This window comes from Haemorhous mexicanus, chromosome 2 (genome assembly GCF_027477595.1).
Source record: "Haemorhous mexicanus isolate bHaeMex1 chromosome 2, bHaeMex1.pri, whole genome shotgun sequence".
In the NCBI taxonomy this organism is placed as follows: Eukaryota; Metazoa; Chordata; class Aves; order Passeriformes; family Fringillidae; genus Haemorhous; species Haemorhous mexicanus.
The window spans coordinates 97,640,226-97,664,615 of record NC_082342.1 but is presented as its reverse complement, the minus strand read 5'-3'; the positions used below and the strand labels follow the sequence as shown (position 1 = coordinate 97,664,615).

Below are 24,390 nucleotides of genomic sequence, written 5' to 3'. Positions count from 1 at the left end.
TTCACTACTATTAGCTTAAAGGTAATATATTCCCTGAACACTCTATGACACAGCTAAAAGAGTTAAATTTTATGGTAGATTTACCAAGGCAGCATTACAAAAACAGTAAGATGGAAACCAAAGGGTAAAACAAGAAATTAACTACATGATTCTTATTTCACTTACAACTTCAAAGTTTCATAGTGCAGGTTAAAATACAGTAACTAGTTACCATTAAAGATAATAAAACTAGTTCTAATTAAAACATATCGCTAAAGTATTGATATTATTTATAAGCCATAGAGCTTATACTCAACATTTCTAGGTGAAAACTGCATCCATTTTGTCCATGCTGTAAGTTGCAAAAGTTTGTGAGCTTTTCTGAATGTTTTTGCAGTACATAAACCTTTAAAGAAAAAAGTTAACAGGGCAAATACAAAATACACTAACAAACAGTAATAAACTAATGGTGAAGTGTGTGAATTGCTGTTTAGCACATAATGCTGCTTTTGCATTGTTTTCTATATTTATTCACCAGTGCAAGGTGTAGATTTCTTGTAAAAAATAACTACATGCTGAATAAAGTGTACAGTTTGGGGTCATCTGACAGAAGCACAACAAATATTTTACTGTATCAGCTGTATGTGCAACACTAATGTAGCACAATGGTATCATTTAAGGAAAATTAACTTTATTACTAGACATGCAAAATATCTTAGGCTTTATTACAGTTGGACATGTCTAGCTGTCATTATTATTTGGATCATGTGTCTGCTGTTTTGACTTTTCTTTCTGAAATTAGTATCTATGTTTACCAATCTAAGTTAGTCAGCTACACACACAACAATCAACAAGAAAAAATACCTCACTTACTCTATTTGCGCACCATGAGCCACAAGGGCACTTATGGAATCCATACTACCAGACCGTGCTGCTTTATGAATAGGAGTTTCACCAACATAATCCTGTAAAGACAAACTACATTTTGTCAAGCATAATCTTTCTAAAAATTAAAATACTATTTTACATTACTTTAATTAAAAGAGCAGATATATAAAAGCAGTGTTTATTATTAGCTAGCAAATACATCAGGTACTTTATAATTACTTTAAAGTCTGCAGTTGGCTTTCAAGTACATTAGACTTTTAGCAAGAAGTAACATTAAAGGCATTTAACTCAGAAGATAAGCCTTATCCAATAACTCAACAATCAGCAGACTCAGAATCAGAAAACTGGTTAACCCTCCCAACATCCACCACCGTAACACATTATTCTAACACCTTCATTTCCTGGCACTCCTTTCCCAATACACTGGACTGCACAAGCCCTCTTGAGCTTGGGAGCAGCAAGGCTGAGTCCGTGGGACTGTGCTGCTTCCAGATCTTGCTGGCACACTGACTCAGTCCTTGAGGGTTGCACCATCAGTACTTGGCAGGAGAAGAGCACATACGCAGAGCTCTACTGCAACAGAGGTATGCCCAGTGTTCACAGGACAGGCCAGATCTCTCCCAACACATTGATTCACATCCTATATATTTGTCTTTTCTGATTTTCTGTCAATTGATATTCCGTTAGGATTAACCAGCACATCCAATAATTTAATTCTTTTGCATAATGTGCAGACATACTGGGGGTAGAGTACTGCTTTTCAGGCAACTCTCCCCCATTAACTGTCTTACAGGTTAGCAGGAAGGATCTACAACAATTTTACAAATCTAACAAGCAGCAAGTAAATTCATGCATCATGATCTACAGGCTGCAGAGGGAATTCAGTACGTGCAATTAACCATCAGTATTAAGAACCACAGAGAATAATCTGTAATGAAACATTGCCTTGGAATAGTAAGTAAATGTTTTTACTGGTCTGTTAATGTGACTCAACCTCAACACTTCCACAGTGTTGCAAGGGTTTTTTGGTTTTGTTTTTTTTTGCTTTGTCTTCTTCCTCCTTCTCTTTGTCTCCAAACTCGTGACAGACTTCACTAGTCTGTTCCAGATATCAAACATGTTCTAACTGTATGTGCCTCAGTTTAGCTTCCCTGTTCCTTTTATTAAAATATCAACATTAGCTATTAAATTAACACAGCACCTTTACTGATTCACCAGTGTTTACATACAACAGTGTTCATGCCTAACTCAACAGTACTGGCTAGACTTTAGCTCTACTTGAAACGTGAATATATGCAAAATATGATCATACTACCTAGAAGCTACTAAGTGCCTAAAATTGTCTGCCAAGATTTTGAGAAATTTAATCCTATCTTTTAGGCCAGGTAAGTTTAACTTGAAAATGAATTTTGAATTATAAGGTATGTATTCTCAATTTTCTACATTATAATTTTATTTCATGGTGAAATATCTTTATAACAAGTTACAAATTCATGGAGGATAAGCCAGCTTACCAGTGCTTAAGACATATATTCAGCCAAACAGTGAACTACCTAGCACACCCAGCAGGGAATAACAGTGGGACCAAACAAAGTTTACTTTCTTATAAAATAAGAAAAATTGTTGAGGCTGACAAATTTTGGACACAGGAAAGAGCAGCAATGTCTTAGAGATTAGAAAAAGGCTATAAAGCCCTTCTTCCAAAGTGTATGTCTGTAGCTGATGGATAGAAGACTGCTTTCCAATGAAGTTTAAGCAAATGTTTCCTATGTATAACTTCCCCTGAAGTAACAGAAAGAGAAAAAAGTTTCAGAGAGGATACAATTTTTTAAACTATCATACATGGAAATTTATTCGAGGCTAATTTAATGAGAAAAAATTTCTTTGAGTAATAAATTTTCCAGTCATAACAGCTGTCTTCTAGTCATCATTCTGTTACTATGTCCTCCCCTCCCCCATTTTGTTAAAGTGGTCAAAGCATAGAAAGTAAGTGATTTGCCTCTTTTGGTCAGCATTAGTATCTGCAAGCCCAAGCCTAAGTTACAAGAGAATCACTCAATACGAAGGTCAGGTTAGGGTTAGTTGGCCATGCATATGGCAGAGATAACAAAATCTCCCCTAGCCCTATAAACCTGGCACACTGCCCACAGTAAGATCTGGAGAACTGAACTCCAACATTGCTGTGGGGACACACAAAAAGGATGAGAGAAGACCTTTGCAAAAGGACTCCCCAGCATTGCATTAGAAGAATGAGCTAAGCTTATAGCAGCTACCACTTCCATACCAAACAGAAAAGATTAGTACTTCAGAAGGGAATATATGTCTTGAGAAGGGCTGTTTTTAATCACTGGCCCCTAAAACCATGTGTCTAAAGTTGAGGAATTCAAGTAATACTTTAAAAATGACAGAATACACAGACTCAGATTTTTATAGCATTCCTTTTAATTACAGCACCCAAATTTCAGTCATCTTTACTATTACGTTGCTTTGAAATTCTTATAAGGGGCCAAATATATTTGCACTAAAACACCTTCCTAGCCCTCCTCAGAAATTCTCTCTAGATTGTAAGTTTGACTAAATGGAAAAGAAATGCACATGGAAAAATATATACATCCCACTGAAAGATGGCTTTTATATCTTTCAATGTATTCAGAAGAAACAAAAGTACCCTGTATGAGTCTCAGAACAATTGTTTTGATTCAACAACTGGAATGAATGTGACCTAACAGGAAAACAAAGTAACATTTTTTTTTCCAAGAAGTTTCTCAGAGCAGTTCAGGGTATAGCCTGGCAGCACATTCTCATGGGTAAGATACTTCCCTATCTCTTTCATCTCACAAAAGAAGTTTTTATTCTGAGAAGCTCTTATTAATTCCTCATTACCCCTGATAACACCTCATAATCCTTTAAACTGGTCACACTACCCATCTGTGCTTGAGTCTGATACAATCCCTTTTGTAATAATATTCCAGGAAGAGAAGCATCAATGACTCGTACCAGGCTTTCACAACTAGAGCAGAACTCGTCCCTCTGTTGCAACACTGCACAAACAGCCCAAACTTATCTCACAATCTAGAGGATGCATTATAAATAAATGAGTAGAAACTCAAACTAAGTTTCATTAATTTAGCATTCAAGATAATACATTTGATTGGTTCTGTGGTTACTAAATATTTTGCGCACAGTGCTCTTGAAGAAATGACAAAAAGAATTCATGAACCACCACAGACATTTAGTTTTTGCAACCCACTGCTGAATGCCTTCCTCCTTTCCCTGGGAAAGAATGGCTACCCTTGCACACAGACAAGGGCAGTTTTCTCTAGCTTGGGGTCATGACTAGATTATCTTTGACTTCTATTTCATTTTACTGAATAAACATCTAGCTTCCTTCCTTATTATCTTTTTATTTATGTTGCTGAAGTCTTTTGCTTTTTTTGGCTTTAATCAGTAAATCTATATCAGCCTGATTAATCAGTTTTCAATTCCTCACTATGCTCTTAACCTCAAAAGACACTTCCTCTACTGATTAAATACTTTCCTCAAACTCTCTTCCCAGGCCTCCTACATGTATGGGTATTTTTTTCAATTCAGTCTAAAGCCATTTTTTACTCAATTTTTTCCTCCTTCTGTCTTTCCAGGACCTGAATTCTGTTGGCTTGAGGATGGTCCAGTTTAATTCAGAGCACACTTCCTATTTTGTTCTCCAAATTCCAAGTCCCTGGACATGATTCAATTGATTTCACTCACTAGTACCTTTACATTCCTTCCATTTATCAAAAAACAACCAAACAAGAAACCCCAAAACAATCAAACCAACCAAAACCTAACACAAAAAAAAAAAAAACAAAACAAAAACAAAAACAAAACAAAACAAAAACAAAAACCCCAAAACCAAAACAACCCATCCAACCAAAAGGAATTTACTTGCAGGAATTTATTTTTAAAATAAAAGCTCCCAAACACATTTACACTGAAAACTTTCAACTATGTATACTGTTTTGGGTGGGACAGAGTTAATTTTCTTCAGAGTACCTAGTAAGATTTTCTGGGTTTGTGACCAGCAAAAGTGTTTTTAGCACACCAATGTTCTAGTTGGGAGTAGGCTGGGATGTGCCACAGCCGGGACCACTGACCCAATAGGACCAGAGGATTATCCCATGCCATGTGACATGATGCTCAGCAAGTAGAACTGGGGTTGCCATTGCTCCAGCACTGGCTGGCATCACTGAGGTAGTGGCAAGCAACAAAGCTTTTTGCGCTGTGCTGTGAGATTTTTAAAAATGTTTTACCACTTGATCTTCTTGGATTTCTTTTTCTTTGTTTCCTTTTTTTAACCTGTTAACCTGTCTTTATGTCAACCTGTGAGTTCTCACACTTCCCTTCTGATTCTCCCCCTCACCTCACTGGGTGGAGAAACAAGGAAGCAGCTGTGTGGTGGTTAGGTATCCATTGGGGTTAAACTTCAACACTGTGCAAGCACTTCTAAAAATACTTCTAGTAGTGACACCTGACTAAGACACAGAAGCCCTTACTTGATAAGAAATACAAACTAACTCCATTCCTTAACTCAACTGACTGAATTTCAATCATCTATCAGATGATCACATTTCCAAACTACTCATTTCTTAGAACCTGTATGTATCCTTATCCTTTCTGAAGCTAGGAAGCAGAAACTAGAGAACACTGAGTACTTTTCCTCCTTTGCTAAAAAGGTTTTTGTGTGCAAGTGAGAACTTATGGAATATTTTTATCTGAATTTAGACCTAATTGTTGTTTAAAATAAAAACTGTAATATACCCAAAGAATGTTTGCTTCCTCCCCCCAAAGGATATCAGCCTATTTACAGTTCTTGCTCCTACGGGTAGTCTAACCCTCCTAAAACTATCTGCCACCACTGCCATGTGATGGTAACTGACTGCATGAACACTAAGTTGCATCCCCTGTAAGGGTGCAGTATTTCTTTTCACTTCCCTTTATGACACGCCACACAACACTTTTTTGGCCAATCAACAAAGGCAACATACAAAAGAAATGTTTAATAGGCTGAGGCTAGAGGCAAAATATATTTAAATTAAGTCAATGGTTTTTTAAATCAGAAGTACTTATTATCTGATGTATCTAATTTATACAACGGCCCAGAACCAATCTGTGTTGTGACAAGGATAAATCGGAAAAAAATCCTCAGGAAAACTAGCAGGATAATTGCTTTGCACTGCTACAGTGAACTAGAGCAGGCAGGCAGCCAAATGCGGGTCCTGAGTCACACTACTAACAACTATTAGCAGGCACAGCCCACTGAGGGAAAAAAAAAAGAAAAATCAGAAACAGTAGGACATTGTCTTGAATACACTATGGGTAGAAACAGACCATTGCTTAGCACTTCAGCTTTCCTCCAGTGTATTTTTAAATGGTGATCCTGGGAGTAAGGAACTGCCCACTGATGAGAGACAGATGTGATTCTAGCCAGCACATATAGTTACATAAGAGGGCTGGGCATCACAGGATATACTCACATAATTTATTTGGGGAGCAAAGTGCAGTTGGGACAAGCAGTTTTCAGCATTTGTCCTTCATTGCTGCTGCCTGAGAAGTGTCCTGGGCAACTCTCACAAGCAACAAGATAAGACATGTTAAGGTTTTCCTTAGCTTCAGGGCAGGCAGCATGAGCTACAATACAATACCTCAGGGCAGATATGAAAGCAGGCATGCAAACTCTACTGAGTACCGGAGGTTTATGGTAAAACTGAGAGACTCGAGTGGATTCCTTTTCAGAAGCTATCCTTTTCTTTTTCCAGAAGTGAAGGGTTAGTCTGCAGCCAATGACCAGAAGTCAGTTTGGAAGGAAAAGTTTACTAGTTTAAATATCAAGCATTCCCAGATCTTTCTCAGCATGTGTTTTGTATCCAGTGTCCATGGAACACTTGTCCTCACACAAGCATTAGCCAGTGACTATGTCTGTTTGGAGTACAGCATCAGTCAGCGAGCTGGAAGGAATAAACAAAATACACATCAGGAAATAGTGCTCCAAAAGCTCAAGTGTGGGTGGAAGCCCTAGATGATCACCTAAAAGTGCTTGCAAGTTAAATAAGGAACAGAGATCACTTAAAGAGTTCAAATCAAACAAGAATAGTAGAATTTGACTGCAATTCAATAAACAGCTGAGGGAACTGGGGATAGCAAAGCATGCACTGTGCTTTACATAGCCATGTATGAAACATTTCAACTATCTGTGGGATGAGTTTTCTGCTTTAGTTATCATCAAGGCATACTGCCTAGCTTTCAGTGCTTGTGCATGAAAAAACAGTGTGACTGACCAGTTGTATCCTACGAACTCAGAGGCTTTTTTGTTTCTACTACCATTTAATTAACCAGAGGTATCTTGTATTGTCACTAAACTGACTCTGAAATACCTCTGGTCCTATGTTCAATTAGTACCTTGTGGGTGCAAAAAAAGTTACTACATTGAAGTGTAACTTGAGCCTACCATTAATGACATAAAAGGCACCCAACATGTCAGCTCTCAGCACCCATCTCTCTAGTGTCCATGGTCTGCCACTGCCTCAGTCTGCCCCCAGAAGCCTATAGAATACTACCGTCACTATCTGAGAACTTGACAGTGTGGAGGACCATTTGCTCTGGCAACAAGCCAGCAACATACACACTCCTGAGTCACTGTCTTGCCTTAGTAACTTCTTTAAGCTGGAATGAGTCTCCTGCCCATTTTTAACTGCATATTATACTGCCTTCTGCTTTCTTTTACAGTCATCTGCATGTTGCCCTCAGCCCATGGAGAGATCTCTCCACACTCTTCTCTTCTTCTGGGAGCTAGCTGCTACTTTCTTCTTTGCTACGACCTCACTCACTACATGTGATTTTTTTCCCCCCCTCATCATGTTCCAGGACATCAAGCTTGTTCTTCAACTCCATTTCAACCTCACTGGTCAGTTCTTCTCTTTATCCTCATAGCTGGAAACTTTCATTCTTCTCATTCATTCACTTTCATTCATTCTTCTCTTCTCATTTAGCAGTTATTTGTATATCTTTATTCTGTGCATGCCACGTTCCTCTCTAATCACCATTTCTTTACATTCTTACCTGGTCTCCAGATGCATTTACAGTTCTTGTATTTTCTCTTCTGAAGATTCTACCACTATGCAGCAATAACTTTTTGCATAAGTTACTTTTGTCAGGTATCAAGGAGAAGATGCGATCTATAGCCTCTGCATCCAGCCACCTTCATTGTTTCTACAATTCTCCTGGTGTCTCACAGCTGTTCTCAATGCACCAGACTTCTTTTCTGAAAACTCAACACAAACTTCCCCATTTCTTATTTTTGCACAGCTTAAAAAAAAGAAAGAACCAAACTCTAGAAATGCAAATGTTTTAGTTCTTCAGCAGACTTAGCTTAACTCTACTGCATATAAAACGCAGTCTGGCCCTTGAATATTTTAAGAAAAGTATGATGCAAGATTTAACAGGCCAGACATTTTATGGATGCTGTGCTATACCACAGCTTTTAACAACAGCATATGCTGTAGTATTAATTAGACTCAGAATATCATTAAAAATACTTTTGATTACCATTAAAAAGGATGTTATGTATGACCAGCATACATAACAGATTCATTCAGTACTTCAAACATTTTCCTCAAAAACATGATGATAGTTTTTAAGTATTGATTCTATTACTGTACCAGAGTACAACACTCCTTTGCAGGAATTTTGCTGTATTAATGCACTCTCTGCTACCAAATAAATTACATACTCACCTAAAACTAATGAAAGTTATAGCAAAAAAAAAAAAAAGGGGCAAATGAAATTTTTAAAATCACCTATTCTTTCTTTGTTAGTCAAGTACATGTTTCTGATTTATTTTCAGAAAGCTACTAGAAAAGCTTTAGAAATAATCTAAAAGAAAAACAACATAAAACCAGATGCACCTTAAAATAAATCAAGGCAGCTCTTAGTAGTTAGATGTATGAGTACATCACGAAACACCACAAAGGTCTCATAGTTCTGTAGAACAGTAAATTTTTCAATTCTTAGCATATTATTATGTTCCTCACTAGTCTTTTTCTTGCCCCTGCAGCAGCACTACAACATCAGAATATTTGCTAATGCTGCCAATACCAAGGCAACATTACCACTTTGTTCAAGAAGCAGCAAGATGTCAATTCCTAAAACAAATATCCTCCAAACCCCTAGAGGCTTAAAGGACATTTATTAGTCCTACCTCTACTGCAATGTAAAATGTCTACAACTGGTAATTAAGTTGCTTGACTTCAGCTGATGTCAAAAATGAAGCATCTGTGTGTTAATGTAAGGCTCATACATGTCATAAAAAGGGATCAAGACACTCCTTGCAGAACTATATGCATACATGAAATACACATTAATCCATACCTGTTTGTTTATGTTGGCCCCCACTTGAATCAACCAATTCAGGCACTCTGGATGTCCTCCAAAAGCAGCAATGTGGGCTGGTGTTTGAGCAAAACGTGTCGTACTGGCATTTACAGAAGCTCCAGCTCTTACTAACTGCATTAGGCACTCCAGCTTTAAAGACAGGAAGGAAAACAAAACCAAAAATGTTACACAGATGTGCTATGACAATTAGCACATGGTAATAAATACATAAAACCTAGAAGAGCTAAACTTACCAGTAAGATTACATGAATGAAAAACAAGACAGAACATGAAATTTAGAATTTCCTCCCTCTCCCTTCACTCCTTCCTCATTTGGTCATAGACCATACCTGAGAAGTACTTAATTCTCACCTCCAAAACTGAGTTTCACCTTTAATTTCAGAAAAGAGGACATAAACCCTTCAATCCTAACTACAAGAGATATCGAGTTCTCATTTGTAAAGAGGGTGGAAAGGGAAGAAAGGTGGGGGGAAAAAAGGGGGAGAGTTCTGATCCAGCAAACATGATACTAACCAGATATTATTAGATAACATTTGCCAAAACAAAATTGTTGTTAGGAGATACACAGATGCTGGACTCATACTCTCAGCAGAGTTTATATAAAGCTAGATCAGAAAAACAAAAGATTCTTTATTTCTTTAACGTCTGAGTGACAGAAGATTAGTCAAGAAAACTAATACTTAAGAATATATATAATGTGTTAAATCTTTAAAAGGAATCAATTCCACCATTTTCTTGTTATTTCAGATAAGAAACTGTTTAAAACAAATAGGCTGCTTGTTTGTGGCACCACAAAGATAATAAAAGCCTTCTTTCTTTTAAAAAACTGCAGTAATGGTCAAATTATATTCTTTTTTCCTAACATACTAACCAGAAGTGTCAGATAACCAGATACTATTTTTAAAGGTTCATAACTTCTCATTTGTAGAAACTAGGCAAACCACAGCTACGATGACCTCAACTTTCAAGAATAGTCAAAACAACACTCCTTTCCTGTCACACAGTAACATTGTATTGTTGATAGGAAAAGAAACTCACTATGCTGAAATAAACAGTTTAGTCTAGGCATCCATTTACTGCGGGTAGAAAACAAATACCACTGCACACAAACGCAGCAGCAAAACAAAGACCCTTACACCAGCTCAGACACTGGTTCATATAAAACAAATCTGTGGGTGTCTCAGTGTATCACAATTAAAGAAAACATCAGCCACACCACAGCTGTGGAACAGTCTGTCCATAAAGGAGCAATTAAAATTCATCTGAATGTGGGCTGGCAGCTTGACTCAGATAGAAGCATCAACATCAGGATTATAACATTCTTCTCTGTTGCTGTATGTCAGCCTTTCTTTCTTTCTCCCTCTCTTAAACTGCAAATTGCTGATCTTGCTGAATTACACACAAGATAAAGGTACCAAACACTGTAATGAAGTACTTTATATTAGTTTTGCAAATACCTTGTCAACTTAATTTGTTTCCTTCCCTCATATAATTGAGACAAACACATGCAAACCCTATCCATTTGGATATACACAAGTAATTTTTTTTTTTGACTGTAATGGAGTTAAGGCTAGACACAGTTGTACCAGGAACTCACTAACTGCATAAAGTAAGGGTGAGGATAACCGGAATATTGCATATTAATGAATCTAGCTCCCTAAACATCAACATTGCCAAAGAAAAAGTACCTTTTCAAAAGAAAACAAGCACTTTTGTTGGGAAAAAACCCCACTTGTTTAAGAAAATTTGCAACTCCAATGCTAGACTACTGAACTACATTTTGTATTTGCCAATATTAGACTCTCCATGATATTCACATGTTAGCGTCCATAATATTGTTGTCAATGCTTAGCAGTTATTAATTAAATGGTAACACTGCAATTATTAATAAGTCATGTTATGGAAAACACCCCTCCAGCTACAGCAAGAGGTTCATCTGTGGCTAAGTGAAGGCAAAAATAAATTTCGGCCAGTTTTTAGAACAATAGACTTTATTAATAGAGTTCATTTGAAAACACTTCCAGACAAGCATTACAACTTCAGGAAAGAATAATATTTCCTGCACAGGCACCAGGCTGAAAGAATTCCTTAATTAGACAGGCATTACAGCCCATCAACTGAAAAGGAAAAAACACAAACTGATTCACCAGCGCTATCCTGCACTGCTTGGATCTAAGAGGGCCACACACCATGATTATCCATGCAACTTGACTTTTAAACATTGTTTTTCCTTTTTTTTTTTTTGAATACTCTGACTTTAGCGTCATAGAGCTTTAACTATTAATACGCTTCATCCCATTAAAAGCTTGAGTATGGATCTTCTGTATCATGGCTGTCAGAAAAACCTGCTTCTTCCAACATTATGGAAGAACGAGATTAATTCCATCCATGAACAGAAAAAGTCAACATGACAAAAAAAAAATACCTCACTTGATCATTTATGCTTGAGATCAGGACACACAAGTCCACTTTCATTAAATAACCTATATTTAATACAGTAGATATTTTCCAACTTAACACAGAGGTTAAACCGATTTAGTGAAGGAAGACAGGCCTCCATACAGGACACAACATTGGAAAAATACCAAGCAGGAGACAGGCATTTTCATCTCTACCGCTTCTGTTCCAAAAGAAACAGAACATATTTACTACTATTTTGCTTCCTATAACATAAGCAGTCAAATGACAAAAAAGCAGGCAAAGAGCACAAGCAAAGAGATGTGGTCCAAGAAAACAAAAATTCAATTGCAAGTGATTAAAAAGAAAATTAAGATTAGTCCAAAACAAAGTGAATTCAAATTAAGATCAAAATAAATTTTTTATGCAAGCCCTGTATTTTCTACCGCTCTGGTAGCTTTTTTAGACTACATTTTTACATTCTGACCCATCTTCTCAGAAATCTGTGGAATACCAGTGTAATTTAGGGCACCATATAATTAACTCCAATTAAAATACAGAAACTCTAATGGGAATTAATTCACATCTCAGGAGACAAGCACTTGTCTGCAGTCAGGGAATGTCCTGAAATGCAAACTCCACCACAGGTACTCTGCACTGCAAGTAAATTTGCACTTGCTGCCATCTCTAAAAGGAGCTCCATACTGTCATTAAATGCCCAGATATTACAACTAGAAACAGAAGCTGCAATATCCATCACCTCCAATTGACTTGGCTGGTATTTTAACTATTACCTGCAAACTGCAGAAATGTGGTTCAGAATAAGTTATTCAAGACCTCTGTTTTCACTTTTAGTTGTAAGAGACCCCATTCTTACCGGTACTGGTGTTACACCGGTATTTCCTCCCCCATTAGCCACCCTTCCTCTTTCACATATTCATTTTTAACCAACTTGACCGTTGCTGTTACTTCCTTCCTGAAGCATATCTACAACTGCATGCAAGAATTTAGCTCTACATAGCTTCACTGTACAATTCTTCTGTACTGACTGCCCTTTGATGCAGGGAGAGTCATCTTATGTTCAACCTGTACCATAGGCAGAGGGAAAAAAATCTCTTTGAAGTTCACCAAACCTGGACTCCTACCGTGTGTGCAGGCACACACATGTGTACATGTATGAACTGGGTTAGATTTCATTGCTCACAAGTAGTTCCAGAACAGAACTAATTCAATTTTGTCCTTTCAGCGTCCTATAGAGGGGCAGTGAGAAGCAATGGTCTGGTGGACCATGTTACCAATTGGCCCTATATCAGACATACAGACATGAATTTCTCTCATCACATAGTTTTTTCCAGGAAAAGAAAAAAAACTAAACAAGTGAATATCCTACAAAAATCTAGAAAAACAAAGAAGTGAAGAGATATAGACCTGCTAAGTAACTGTTAACCAACACTTCAAAAATTAACATTTGAAAACTGTGGTACTTGGAGAAACAGAAGAATTTTCCATTTCATTTTGATGAATGTGAATTTGGGAAACAAAAAATACCATAAATGTGAATGTAAGACATGCATCTAAGCACCTCTTGTCTCACTGCTGGCAACACTCTGTTAACTGGTAAAAGGAACAAGGGTAACTATGCCACACAAACACAAAGCCAGTCGGGTTTGGGATCCAATTACACTACTCTAACTTTTTCAATGTGTTGTGCAGTCTGGCTCTGAGAAAGAAACACAACTTAACTAGACTATAAAGTACGTAAATAACTTTCACAAATTGCTGCCTAGATCTGATGGCTTTTAGGAAAAAAACATATGAACAAAATTCTATAAAACCCATTTACAGCCTATGTCACCTTTGTCTCATTTCATCTGCCAGATTTACCCCCCCATATGTAACACCACCACCCATCAAATTCTGCCCATACCTAAGAATGAAAATAGCAAATACGAGCACAACGTGTTGCAGGCAGACTTGCTCCCTTTGTTTGCTATTTCTGCAAGAGTCTCTTCAACAGAAACTGGAATGCACACAAAAGCTCACTCAACCTAGGATGGTTAGCAGAAAGCTGAAGACGCTTAAAGGAAAAAACAAAACAAAACATATACTATCCAAAATCTATCCAATAATTAAGTAACTACTACCTCACAAAAGCATGACTGCCAGAAGCTCATATTGAGAAGAAATTCTTACAAGACAGAAAAAGTAAACAGAAGACTGTAAGTCCAATTAGTATCTTAATAGTTCCTTCGAGTGTACTTCACAAGGAAAATAAAGGCACTCCACTTTTTTCGGAGTGAAGATTATTAGCTTCTTTCTCAACAGATAAAAGACTATTCTACATTTTGGATTTTGTGGGTTTGGGGTTTTTTGTTGTCTTTTGTTTTAGGACGGGAAGACGACTTAGCTAAAGCTGCTCCTAAAAGCTTCTCAAAGAAGCAACTGCAGATAAGATCACATAACTTACAGAAACAATCTCCTAACGTCCTTTTATAAACCATGACAACTGCCTAAGTACATCAATCTTCCTCCTCTGGCACACAACCAATAAGCAAATAGAAGTATATGGGAAATGGGAGGGTGAACAAGAACAAAAGCCCCACGAATTCTAAACTCAGACAAATCAATGAGGGAAAAAAAACAGATCCCAACCCTCTAGGCTGGAATCCTGCATAATCTGAGACACTCACCGCATCAGAAACAGGAAACGCCTATATTAAAATCGAGAAATTAGAATACCACTTATTCTAAGATGTGAAGTTAGTGCAGCTGCTTCTTATGTTTTGGTCTTTTCTGCAATACAACGACGCCAATGCAGAAAATTCCATACGTGTGAACTGCAATTTATTTTTCCTACTGAAGGCAAAAGGGGAGCGCCTTACAGGCACAGCAAGCACCTTCTGCCCAAACTCCTGCGAGCCGGTTGTCATAACACGGGCACCACAACACAGCGGTCTCCAGGTGCGGAGCCCGAGGACGGCACGGATCGCCACCGGACCGCGCAGACAAAGCGCCCCGGCAGGGAGGGCCGGCATGGAAGGAGGATCGCCGAGGGCGGGGAAGAGGTCGCGCCGAAGCGGCGCCTCCAGCCCGCATGGCCGGCGTCCGCCGGGGGTGTCCGGGGGGGATCGGCTGCTCCTCATCATTCGCTCCTGTGCCGATGGCCCGGGCGAGGCGCGGGGCCGCCGCTGTCAGCCGAGAAAACAGCGGGGAGCGAGAGGGGCGGCTGCCGCCGGCAATGGTGTGGGATGAGTGATGCCGAGACAGCAGGTGCCGCCAGCCCCGTGACCTGCGCCACCCACGCCTCGCTGACCGCAGGGACAGGAACAGAGCCAGGCGCCACGGCTGTCCACTCCCGTCCCGCCCGATTCCCTGAAGAGCGGCAGGAGGCAGTGGGGGGGAGGGGGGGGGGGGGGCGGCGGCGCCTCCCGGCACAACGCGCGCTAGGGGCAAAGATGGCGCCGCGTTGCGCGCGAGCGGGAATCGCGCCCTCCTTCCCCTTCTCCTTCCCGTTCCCACCCCCGCTCCCGCCGCCGGCTGAGCCCGGCCAGGCCCCACCTTGCCGAAGTGCGCGGCCCAGTGGATGGGCGTCCAGCCATAGAAGGAATCCTCGGCCGCCAGGTCGGAACGGGGCGAGCTCTGGAGCAGCGCGCACAGGGCGGGCAGGTCCCCATCGCGGCAGGCGCGGTGCAGGGGGAAGCGCAGGGTCAGCAGCTCCTCGCTGGAAAAGCCCGCCTCGGGGCCGGCTCCCAGCGACATGGCGAGCGAGAGAGCGGTGAGAGGGAATAGGAAGGAATGGGGGAGGGAGAAGGGGAAGGAGGAGCGGGCGGGAGCGCGCTGCCCTGGCGGGAAGCGACGGCGACTGCGGCTGGCGCGCGCGGCCCCGGCACAAAGGGAGCGGGGCGGGGCCGCGCGCGACGCTCCGCCCCTTGGGGCGGGGCCGCGCGGCTCTCAGGGAGCCTGGAGCGGGGCGGGCGGGGCGCATGGGGGGGCGCGCGGCTGCTCCCCTCCCCTCCCCTCCCCTCCCCTCCCCTCCCCTCCCCTCCCCTCCCCTCCCCTCCCCTCCCCTCCCCTCCCCTCCCCTTCCCTTCCCTTTCGTTCGTGTTCCTTCCTCCTCCCGCTCAAGCGTCGCCTGTCCCTCCTTCCCTCTCCACGTCTCTCCGCCTTTCCTCCCTCCCGCTTTCCTTTCCTCCCGCCTTCCCTTCTCTCTCTCTCCCCACTCCCTTCCCTTCCCTCACCCTTTCATCCTCTCCCTCCTTCTCGTTCCCTCTCCGTCTTTCTCCCTCCTTCTCTCCCTCCCCTTTCTCTGTTCCGCTCTTCTCTCTCCCTCTCCTCGCCCGGATTTTCCCTTGTCCGAGCCGGCAGAGCCGCTCTGGCCGCCGCCGCCCCGGGCCGGTGTGGCGGCAGCGGCCGGGGCAGGGCGGGAGCGCTTTGTGCTCCCCGCGTCGCGGGTGACAGCGCCGGGCCGTGTGTCCGCAGGGAAGAGGTGCCGGCAGCACGGCAGGGCTGAGCCGCGGGGCAGCGGCTGTCGTGGTTTGTTCCCGTACACCATGGACGTGCTGTCAAGCCAGCTTCAGCACTCAGAGGTCACTATGGGTTTGTGCTGCTCAGTGGATTGCGAACTAAAGGATAACCCTGTCGGTGTCTGGTTAAAATGACAATGCCTAATTTTAAATTGTTTGAACCAGTAATCAGTCCCTGGGTAATGGCTCCGCAGAATTTTTAAGGAGCTTCTGTTAGTTGCTCCTGATTGTTTTCTGTCCGAAGTATGAAAAAGTGTGAACGTCTTTTTCTGACACCAGTAAAATTTAATTGATGATAATGAAGAGTACAATTGTTTAAATGTAGGTTCACTCACCTGTCGCTGAAAATTATGAAATCACAGAAGCATAGAATGGTTTCAGGGATCAATTGGAAGGGATCAATCCAACCCCCCTGCCATGGTCAGGGACGCCTTCCACTAGACCGGGTTGCTGAGATCTCCAACCAACCCCCCCTTGAACGCTTCCAGGGGCTTCCACAACTTCTCTGGGTGTCAAGGAGTATTCCTTGTTCAGTATATATTATTAAGCTATGCAAGTCAGGAATTATATTCTGAGGCAAAGAAGGAACAAATAAATTTCTGTTAAAAGTGTCAAGAGACCCAGGCATTTAAAAAGCTTTTATTTAACATCAGTCTAAATTGATCATTAAGATACTGTGAAATATCTTTTTCTTAATATAGGACTTCTGACTTCTCAGAAATTGTGATTCTGTAGGCATTCCTCACATTTATTTGGCTTTGCATTTTGGCATGTATAAATCTGTGTGTGTACAGTATCCAGTGCTCAGAGATAAGGTTCCAGCACAAAGAAAATCACCTGCACACAGAAAGAACTGCACCTTGGCTTATAGCCCGGCACAAAACACCCCTCTGACATATGCATCCCATGGCAAATACTCTTCTTTTACATATGTAAAATCTTAGGAAAGGAATTAGACAGTCAGTCAGCATATGGGGCCATTTTTTAGCCTTCAAGAAGGTGGTTAAGGAATTCATTCATTGTGGAAAGGTGCTGACAAAGAGTGGGTGTTTGGTTGGATTGTACTGCTCTCATGTAGAAAAGGTCCTTTCCAGAAAGCTATTGCAACAGCAAACTTGAGATTTGGTTTAAGATTTTCCTTAAAATATCCCAGGGATGGCCTGAGCTACAAACCATGGATTTAGACTGTAAAAATCATAGCAAAATGAAACACCTTTTTTTGTGTTCTCAAAGTTTTATTTTGATCTGCACGTAATAACATACAGCTGTATTTAGGACTAGAAGCACAAGTCTGGTATCAAGATATTTAACTCTAAATTCATAAAAATTATTAACTTGAAATGTGGCTATATTTTTATAGTTGTATCAAGTCAGAATATGAAGATGGAAATCTTGCTTTCAGAAACTTTTGTTTTAACCTTAGCTGTCTTTTTTATTTAAAATGTAAAGGCTTATTTAATTTTTTTAATCTGCAAAATGGGAATAATAAAATCCTGTCCTGAGTGGTGGTAAGAAGCTCAATTAATCAAAGTGCTTGGAGGTAAAAAATATAACACTGTGATATGCATATACAGACAAGGCATTTCAACATGAGGCGTTACTGCAGCTAATATTTGTATCCCGTATATATTATTATATATTCACCAAAAAAAAATAATGCTTCAGCTTCTAGAATGCTGCCAAGTTATAGATCTCAGAATAATGTGCAAAGGAGGATGGATTACACATCAGCCCTTTTATAGATGGTGACACTGAAGCACGGGAAAGCAAAATGCTTTGGCCAGGGGAGGGAGTACTTTCAGCTGCAGCAACTTTCAGCTCAGTCCCTTATCCTTAGCCTTACAAAAACAAACATTTATTGGCCCATTTTGTGTTGGATGTGACCTTTTTTTCAAAAGCTCTGAAAGTTCATCATCCTATATGCAGTTCTGGGTTATGGGGATTTTTTTTCCCACGTCCAGCTAGGCAGATGCTAACACTTTTATATCTGCATGCCTGGTTTGGGGAGCAATTGAAAGAAAAAAAGAAAAAAAAACAAAAACAAACCACACAAAACCCAAAACCAAACCACACAAAGCTCAAAAACAAACAAGGGAAAATCCAAACCAAAACAAACCCCCCCAACCTATACAACAGCTTATGTCATAAAAGTGGACCTTACTAAAACGTTTGGTATTAACATGGTTTCCCAGGTTGAAAAAGCAATGCTTTTTATAGTGTAGTGTATAAGCACTGACATAGTTGTTCACATATTGTTTATAACTATCATAAAAGGCAATAAATGTCGAGAACATGGGTTATAGTGAAGAGGAACAAAAAGATTCCTGGCCTTGAGAAGATTATTATTCAAGATTTGCATGTATTTTTTATCTCACACAGGGATATAGAAACTGCCACACCAGACAGAGGCAGTCTGGCTACTTTCCTCATGGACAGAGACTTATTTACTTGCTAGTAATTCCTACTAGGTATACAACTACCACTGCATTTCTTTTGGAGGGGTGGAAGGAGAATGCAGGAAGAGCCTTTAACAATGCTATGCAAGAATTCTGCATGTGGAAATGAACTGTGGTATATCTTGTTTTGTGGCAAAATTCTTTGTAATGAGGTCAATCATTTTGATTTCCATGCTAGTGATCTTGATCTACACCAAAAGATCCAAAATAGCACAGCACAGTGCTTTCTATATGAGACTGATTCCTTAATCAGTCTGTAGTTGGCATATGACTTGTGAAATCACATTTGTCTCTCTATTTTTTGAAATGTGAATCATTATCCAGATAAATGTAAAAATGTGTATATTTCTGCATTTCCTTCGACTTCCTTAAAATATTTTGGCAATGGACTTCATAAGTTAATTAAATTTAATAGGAGTAAAATCTTTAGCTACTGTCATATCTTGTGAAACTGAGGACATGGAAATTCTGGGATTTTTAACATTTCGTTTCAATTACATTATAATTTATTCTTTTGTACTTCTCTATCATTATTGCATCTTAATTCTGTACAGAGCAAGACACATCTTAAAGAGATTTTCAATAGTCTTGCTGTGCAAAAGATCAGATACATAAAATATAAATCTGTTTTGTGATTCTAACTTCTTTCTAGATGATAGCTCTGATTTCCTTGACCTGCTTATATGGTCTGTTTGAACATGACATAATTCAAGAAATTTAGAGTCATGGGTTAAACTGTGATTTACAAACTTTTATGAAAAAGAGGAACAATAATATGTAACATTTCAGGTTCTTTGCATTTGCTGTTTTATGTAAAGAGATTTTAGTGTTTAATATGTTTAATGTTTTTTAACCTGAAGTCTTTATTGGTATGCAGTAATTAGTAATGTAAATATTTACAGTATTATTTATTAAGAAGATACATTTTTGGTTTTTAAAATTATTCAGAGTTCACCTACTAAACTTAGTAGAATACATTTTTATATATTTGAAAAAAAAGTAGTTATTTGCAGTCCTATTTGCATTAATTTCATCCTCAGTTCTATTCTTGGTCTTTTAAAGGAAGTGAGAAGCTTTGTTTCTGTTTCTGTCAGATCAGTGAGGTAGACTTCATGTTTTGTTGGGGCGTTTAACAGAATTAAATTTCAAACAGCAGAACACACAGAGGAGCTTATAGGCAAAGCAGAGTGGAAGAAGAGATTGGCTCTATTTTAGCTAAGTTTGCTTTTATGTTCCCTTTAGCTAATGCCACAGAAATAAAATGGTCTATACATGAAGGCTTCTTGAATATTCACTAGTCTAACAAGTATATATTTTAAAAGTAAACATGTTATTTTAAACACGTGGTTTGTGGAAAAGGATTTGCTGTGTTACTTAGCTGCGGTGTACTTGTCTTCTCTGTGCCACTCTGATAAAATAAATAAATTATATTTGCCTATTTTTCTTTTCAGACAGGTTGAATATGGAGCATTTTATAATAATTTGTACTGGATGAATCAGGATTCTGTTGAGGCTTTTTTTTGTTGTTGTTGTTGTTTGGGTTTTTTTTTTTTTTTGTAAAAAGTACTCTAGAATTTAATCAAATCCAGAATTCATTCAAATATCTCCATTCTTACTGCAGCAAGTTTGCACTGGTTAACACTTAGGGCTTTATTTAGTTGCCCATACATACATTTCTAGTGCCATTTGAGATGCCCAAGAGTATTTGTCCCTGTTGCCAGCTGCTGCTGCAGAACAGGATAAGTTTACACAAGTTCTCTGCCATGTCTGCTCAGAGCTGATAGATATCTTGGGAGTCTGAAGGCTTCTTAGGCGAACACTTCTCCACAAATGTCATTTAAATTGACATGCCCAGTCACATAAGGAGTTCCTCAAATTTTGTCTGGTCCTGAGTCCCATTAAACCTCTTGTCTTTGAAGGAGGTTGTCACAGAGTCATTCTTTACATCCTACATTATACCTGAATGTAGTTCTGGGTCTGTGGGTCATTGTAGTAGCTACTTGTGTTTCATTCTGTTTTCCTATCTTTGAGGGTGATTTTCCAAAAGGACAAACTTATTAAGATGTTATTCATATTCCTTTTTTCTTTCTTTTTCCTTTTTTTTTCTTTTTTCCCCTAAAACTCTCAGTGAACTGTAATGAAAATGTGACATTTCTTCAGATGCCATGATTTTTTTAGCAATGGTGGGAACTTTCCATCATTTTTCTAGTGTAAATAGAGACTGACTCATAATTTTCAGGGAGTAGTTCAAAGATTAGATTTACTTCCTATTTTTGGTTAAATTAAACCACAGCTGAGTGATGCACCACTTGAAGTATGTTGTTCTTATCTAGATTTTTAGCTGTCTTCACCTTTCTTCAGCGAAGACCAAGTGTTCTATTTAAATCACTCCTAAAACAGAATCAGAAATAAATACTTTTTTTTTTCAGATGGAAGTTATTGGGTAAAAGAGCTGAGACATTTTGTAAAAGCTAATTTCAGAAACTTAGAAATATTGGTGTTCAAGTGTTAAAACTGAGTGTGCATAGTATGTGAGGCCTCTGGAGGTACAAAGATCAGAAAATTAATAGCAGCAGTAGCTGCTAACATGGAAAAAAAAAGTCATGAGTGGAAAAACAGTAAACTGAAAATCCTTTATCCTCCTTTCCAGTCCTCAGTTCTCAGAGTTTTGTCTGGCAAGAAAAGCAGGGAATCTGTCTAACTTTCAAATAATTACTGATGTATTACTCTGTTGGAGGCTAGTAGCAAAGAGCAGCTGTGCTCTGTAGACAGAGCCAATTTCTCCCTTTCCCATCCCCCATTTCTGACTGGCTTCCCTGGAGAAAGCAATCTCACTGTTAAATAAACTAGGGTTGGGTTGCAAGACAAACCAAGAGTTCATTGGGAAAATATTTACTCATGCGTAAAGAAGCCTTTTTAAAAACTTTGCTGCTTAGGAAACGATGTGATTTCGTGGGTAATAAATAAAAATGGATTTGTTGCACTACAGTTGTAAAGCTGCCATCTTTTATGAGCCTGGGAAGAGTGACCTTTTTCATTATAAGGCTTTGTCAATTCTGCCTCTGTGCAATTCTGCTCTTCTCTTCTTCATATATGTGAATCATCTGGACTGTGCTCAGCTGAGAGGTCTAGTCCCTAAAAGATAAGGTCTGGAGGTCCCTAAAAGATAAGTTAATTATAGTTCTTGGCTTTTTTGACAAACTACCTTTCTTTTTCCCACATTCCTTACCAATTTTAACTGAAAATTAACATTTCTTGAGTGGCAAAATTCCAGTATTGTGGTTAAAAACAGTACTGTAAGAAATCAATACCAAACCATTTGCATTTATATTGAGCCTGAATCACAGTAACGAGAAGGTTCTTCAATGTCCTCATCTTCAAATTGTGTCCTGACTGTAAAAATAAAAACAAAGGGGAAAAAAAAAAAGTTAACATTTAGGGTGAATATAAATCTCACTTGCTGATTACTTGGATTTAGTAAGTAACTCCTATCTGGAAAACTGTATGGGTTAATTGTGTAATAATCTAGAAACCTTCACATGGGAAAATATTTAATAAAGGTAAAAATGCCATTTCTTCTTACAAAGAGAGGAAACAAAAATGCAGAGGAAGGTAAAGAGTGTGAAACATCTGTCTCTGAGCCTAGCAAATGTTCTTGAAACCTACACCCTATGCAGTGAGATTAGATGCTTGTATTTGAGGGATTTAGTTTTTACTTCTCAAAGAGACTGTGCTCCTCCCTAAACCTTGATGTAATAAAACAGTTATAGCACCACATTTTCATTGGAGATTTGTGCCTGGTGTTTCAGGAGAGGGACTGAAAAACAACCTAAACAGCCAGTGTTATCAGAAATGGTTTCTGTTTCAGCTAGCATCATATAAAAGGAGCCATCTTGTGGTTGTCTCCTTTGAAAACAAAATGTTGCTGTAAGATTGCCTTGAAAAACTGAAGTGAAACATGTTTCTACAGCTCTGTGATGATTTTTCTTCTGTGATTTAGAAATGTAACCTTCTGAATAACACTTGACCTTTCAAATGTTTTTACCTAGAGAAATTTTTTTTTCTATCAGGTCCCAGTTCTACCAAATCTTCTGAATTAAAATAGAACATCTGTCTGTTCATACAGGATTAAACTAGATGTGCAGTCTGATTTCACTGCTAGTCAGTTCATCCCAGTAATTGCTAGTCCACTGAGCTCTGTTCAGACAAACACAGTAATGTGCACTCTAAATTTTGCTTTAAACTAACAATCGACAGCATGTCCTCTGAAGTTCAGCTCTTGGAGGAACTGTTTGTGATGCTAAGTGATCTACATCTATCTATCTATCTATCTATCTATCTATCTATCTATCTATCTATCTATCTATCTATCTATATCTATATCTAATCTATATATCTATATCTATATAATCTATATCTATATCTATGTATGGATCCATCTATCTATCTAGCTAGGTATAGATGTGAAATCTTCATTGAAATGTGCTCACTAGGAACTCTGGGTATTCCAGGTACAAGGCATCCCTACCCTTTGCTCCTGGACTTCTAACTTGCCTTGGGGAGCCGACATTTAGATGACACAGAAGTCAGATTTCTTCACCTCTTTGCTGATACAGAATAGCACTTAGGAGTTTTAGGGTTTGATATATCCACAAAATCCTGAGTAGATGAGCAAATTTATTTTATGCAGATTAGCTCATTGATGCTTATATCAATTTATTTAAATATATTTTTAAAAATCCCCACCAAATAACCTGAGTTAAACCATATAAAGACAAGCTTCAGTCATAATGTCTCATGTTCCCTAATAACTTTGAGTAAGGTTATGTATGATTCAGCTTGGGTAGCCATCTGCCTACTGCAGTTGGCCAAGGACCACCATAACTTGCTGAAAATACAGAAAAATGTTACAGATTTTATTTGATTGGTTTTTATATTGATTGGAAGGCAAAAAGGCATGGAATCTATATTTCTGGTAAATTTGTGCACATATGACAACTAACAGATAAGTCTTACTTTAGAGTGTTCCATTTGAGGTTTATTGTTTTCCTCAGAGTTGAAGAAAAGATTGTTCTAGGAAAATGCAAATCTGGAATTGGGGTTTGAAGTGAGACTAATATTTGTTCCTGCTGAAATGAAAGGTAGACCTTGAGATCTAGGAGAGACAGGATTAGTAATAGTTTTTACTACATCTGGATTGGAAAGACATTGTAAAAATATATTTTGGGAAAGTATTTGAGACATTGGATTAAAATCAGACCTGATAAAATTTTCAATCAGAGAATACTGATTGCTTTTTTTTTTCTGAAAATATGCGTGGGCTACTTCAGAAAATGGTTTCTTTGTTAAGTATAACATTTTTTTAAATGAAAATCTGATTTAAAAAAAATTATTGAAATAGTTCAAAGCTTCATACTAAAATTGGAATGCTTTTAAGCTGTTAAATAAGATGCTTAAGTTTCTTTTCATTTTTAAAATATCTTACTGATATCTTTATTTTTTCTTCTCAGTTAAAGAGAAGACTTAAAAAATTGTATTTTTCTTGAGATGGAACAATCATTTTCAGTGTCACTCTAAATAAGACCAAACAGTCAAATGACATCTCACTGTTTGAGAAAATTACTTAATTGAATGAAGCACCGCAGTTGTAGAGAACATAAGCAGGGAAATGACAGGTATCATGCCATGTAAAATTTGGACGTAATCTATCAGTAAGATTG

At 38.9% G+C, this 24,390-nt stretch overlaps 1 protein-coding gene across 2 annotated transcripts in view; it reads right to left on the bottom strand.

The window, feature by feature from the left end:
- The window catches only part of ANKRD10 (ankyrin repeat domain 10), a 37,480-nt gene extending 21,910 nt beyond the window's left edge, over positions 1 to 15,570 (bottom strand). The window contains exons 1-3 of one of the 2 annotated variants that reach the window (XM_059839682.1): positions 15,250 to 15,570; positions 9,271 to 9,423; positions 853 to 944 (exon numbers count right to left, since the gene is read on the bottom strand). In XM_059839682.1, coding sequence (XP_059695665.1) covers positions 853 to 944; positions 9,271 to 9,423; positions 15,250 to 15,450 — 446 coding nt within the window. In that variant the 5' untranslated portion in view covers positions 15,451 to 15,570. The remainder of the gene's footprint in view (positions 1 to 852; positions 945 to 9,270; positions 9,424 to 15,249) is intronic. The other variant, XM_059839683.1, reaches the window with a different exon arrangement.
- Between the last annotated feature and the right edge of the window lie 8,820 nt (positions 15,571 to 24,390).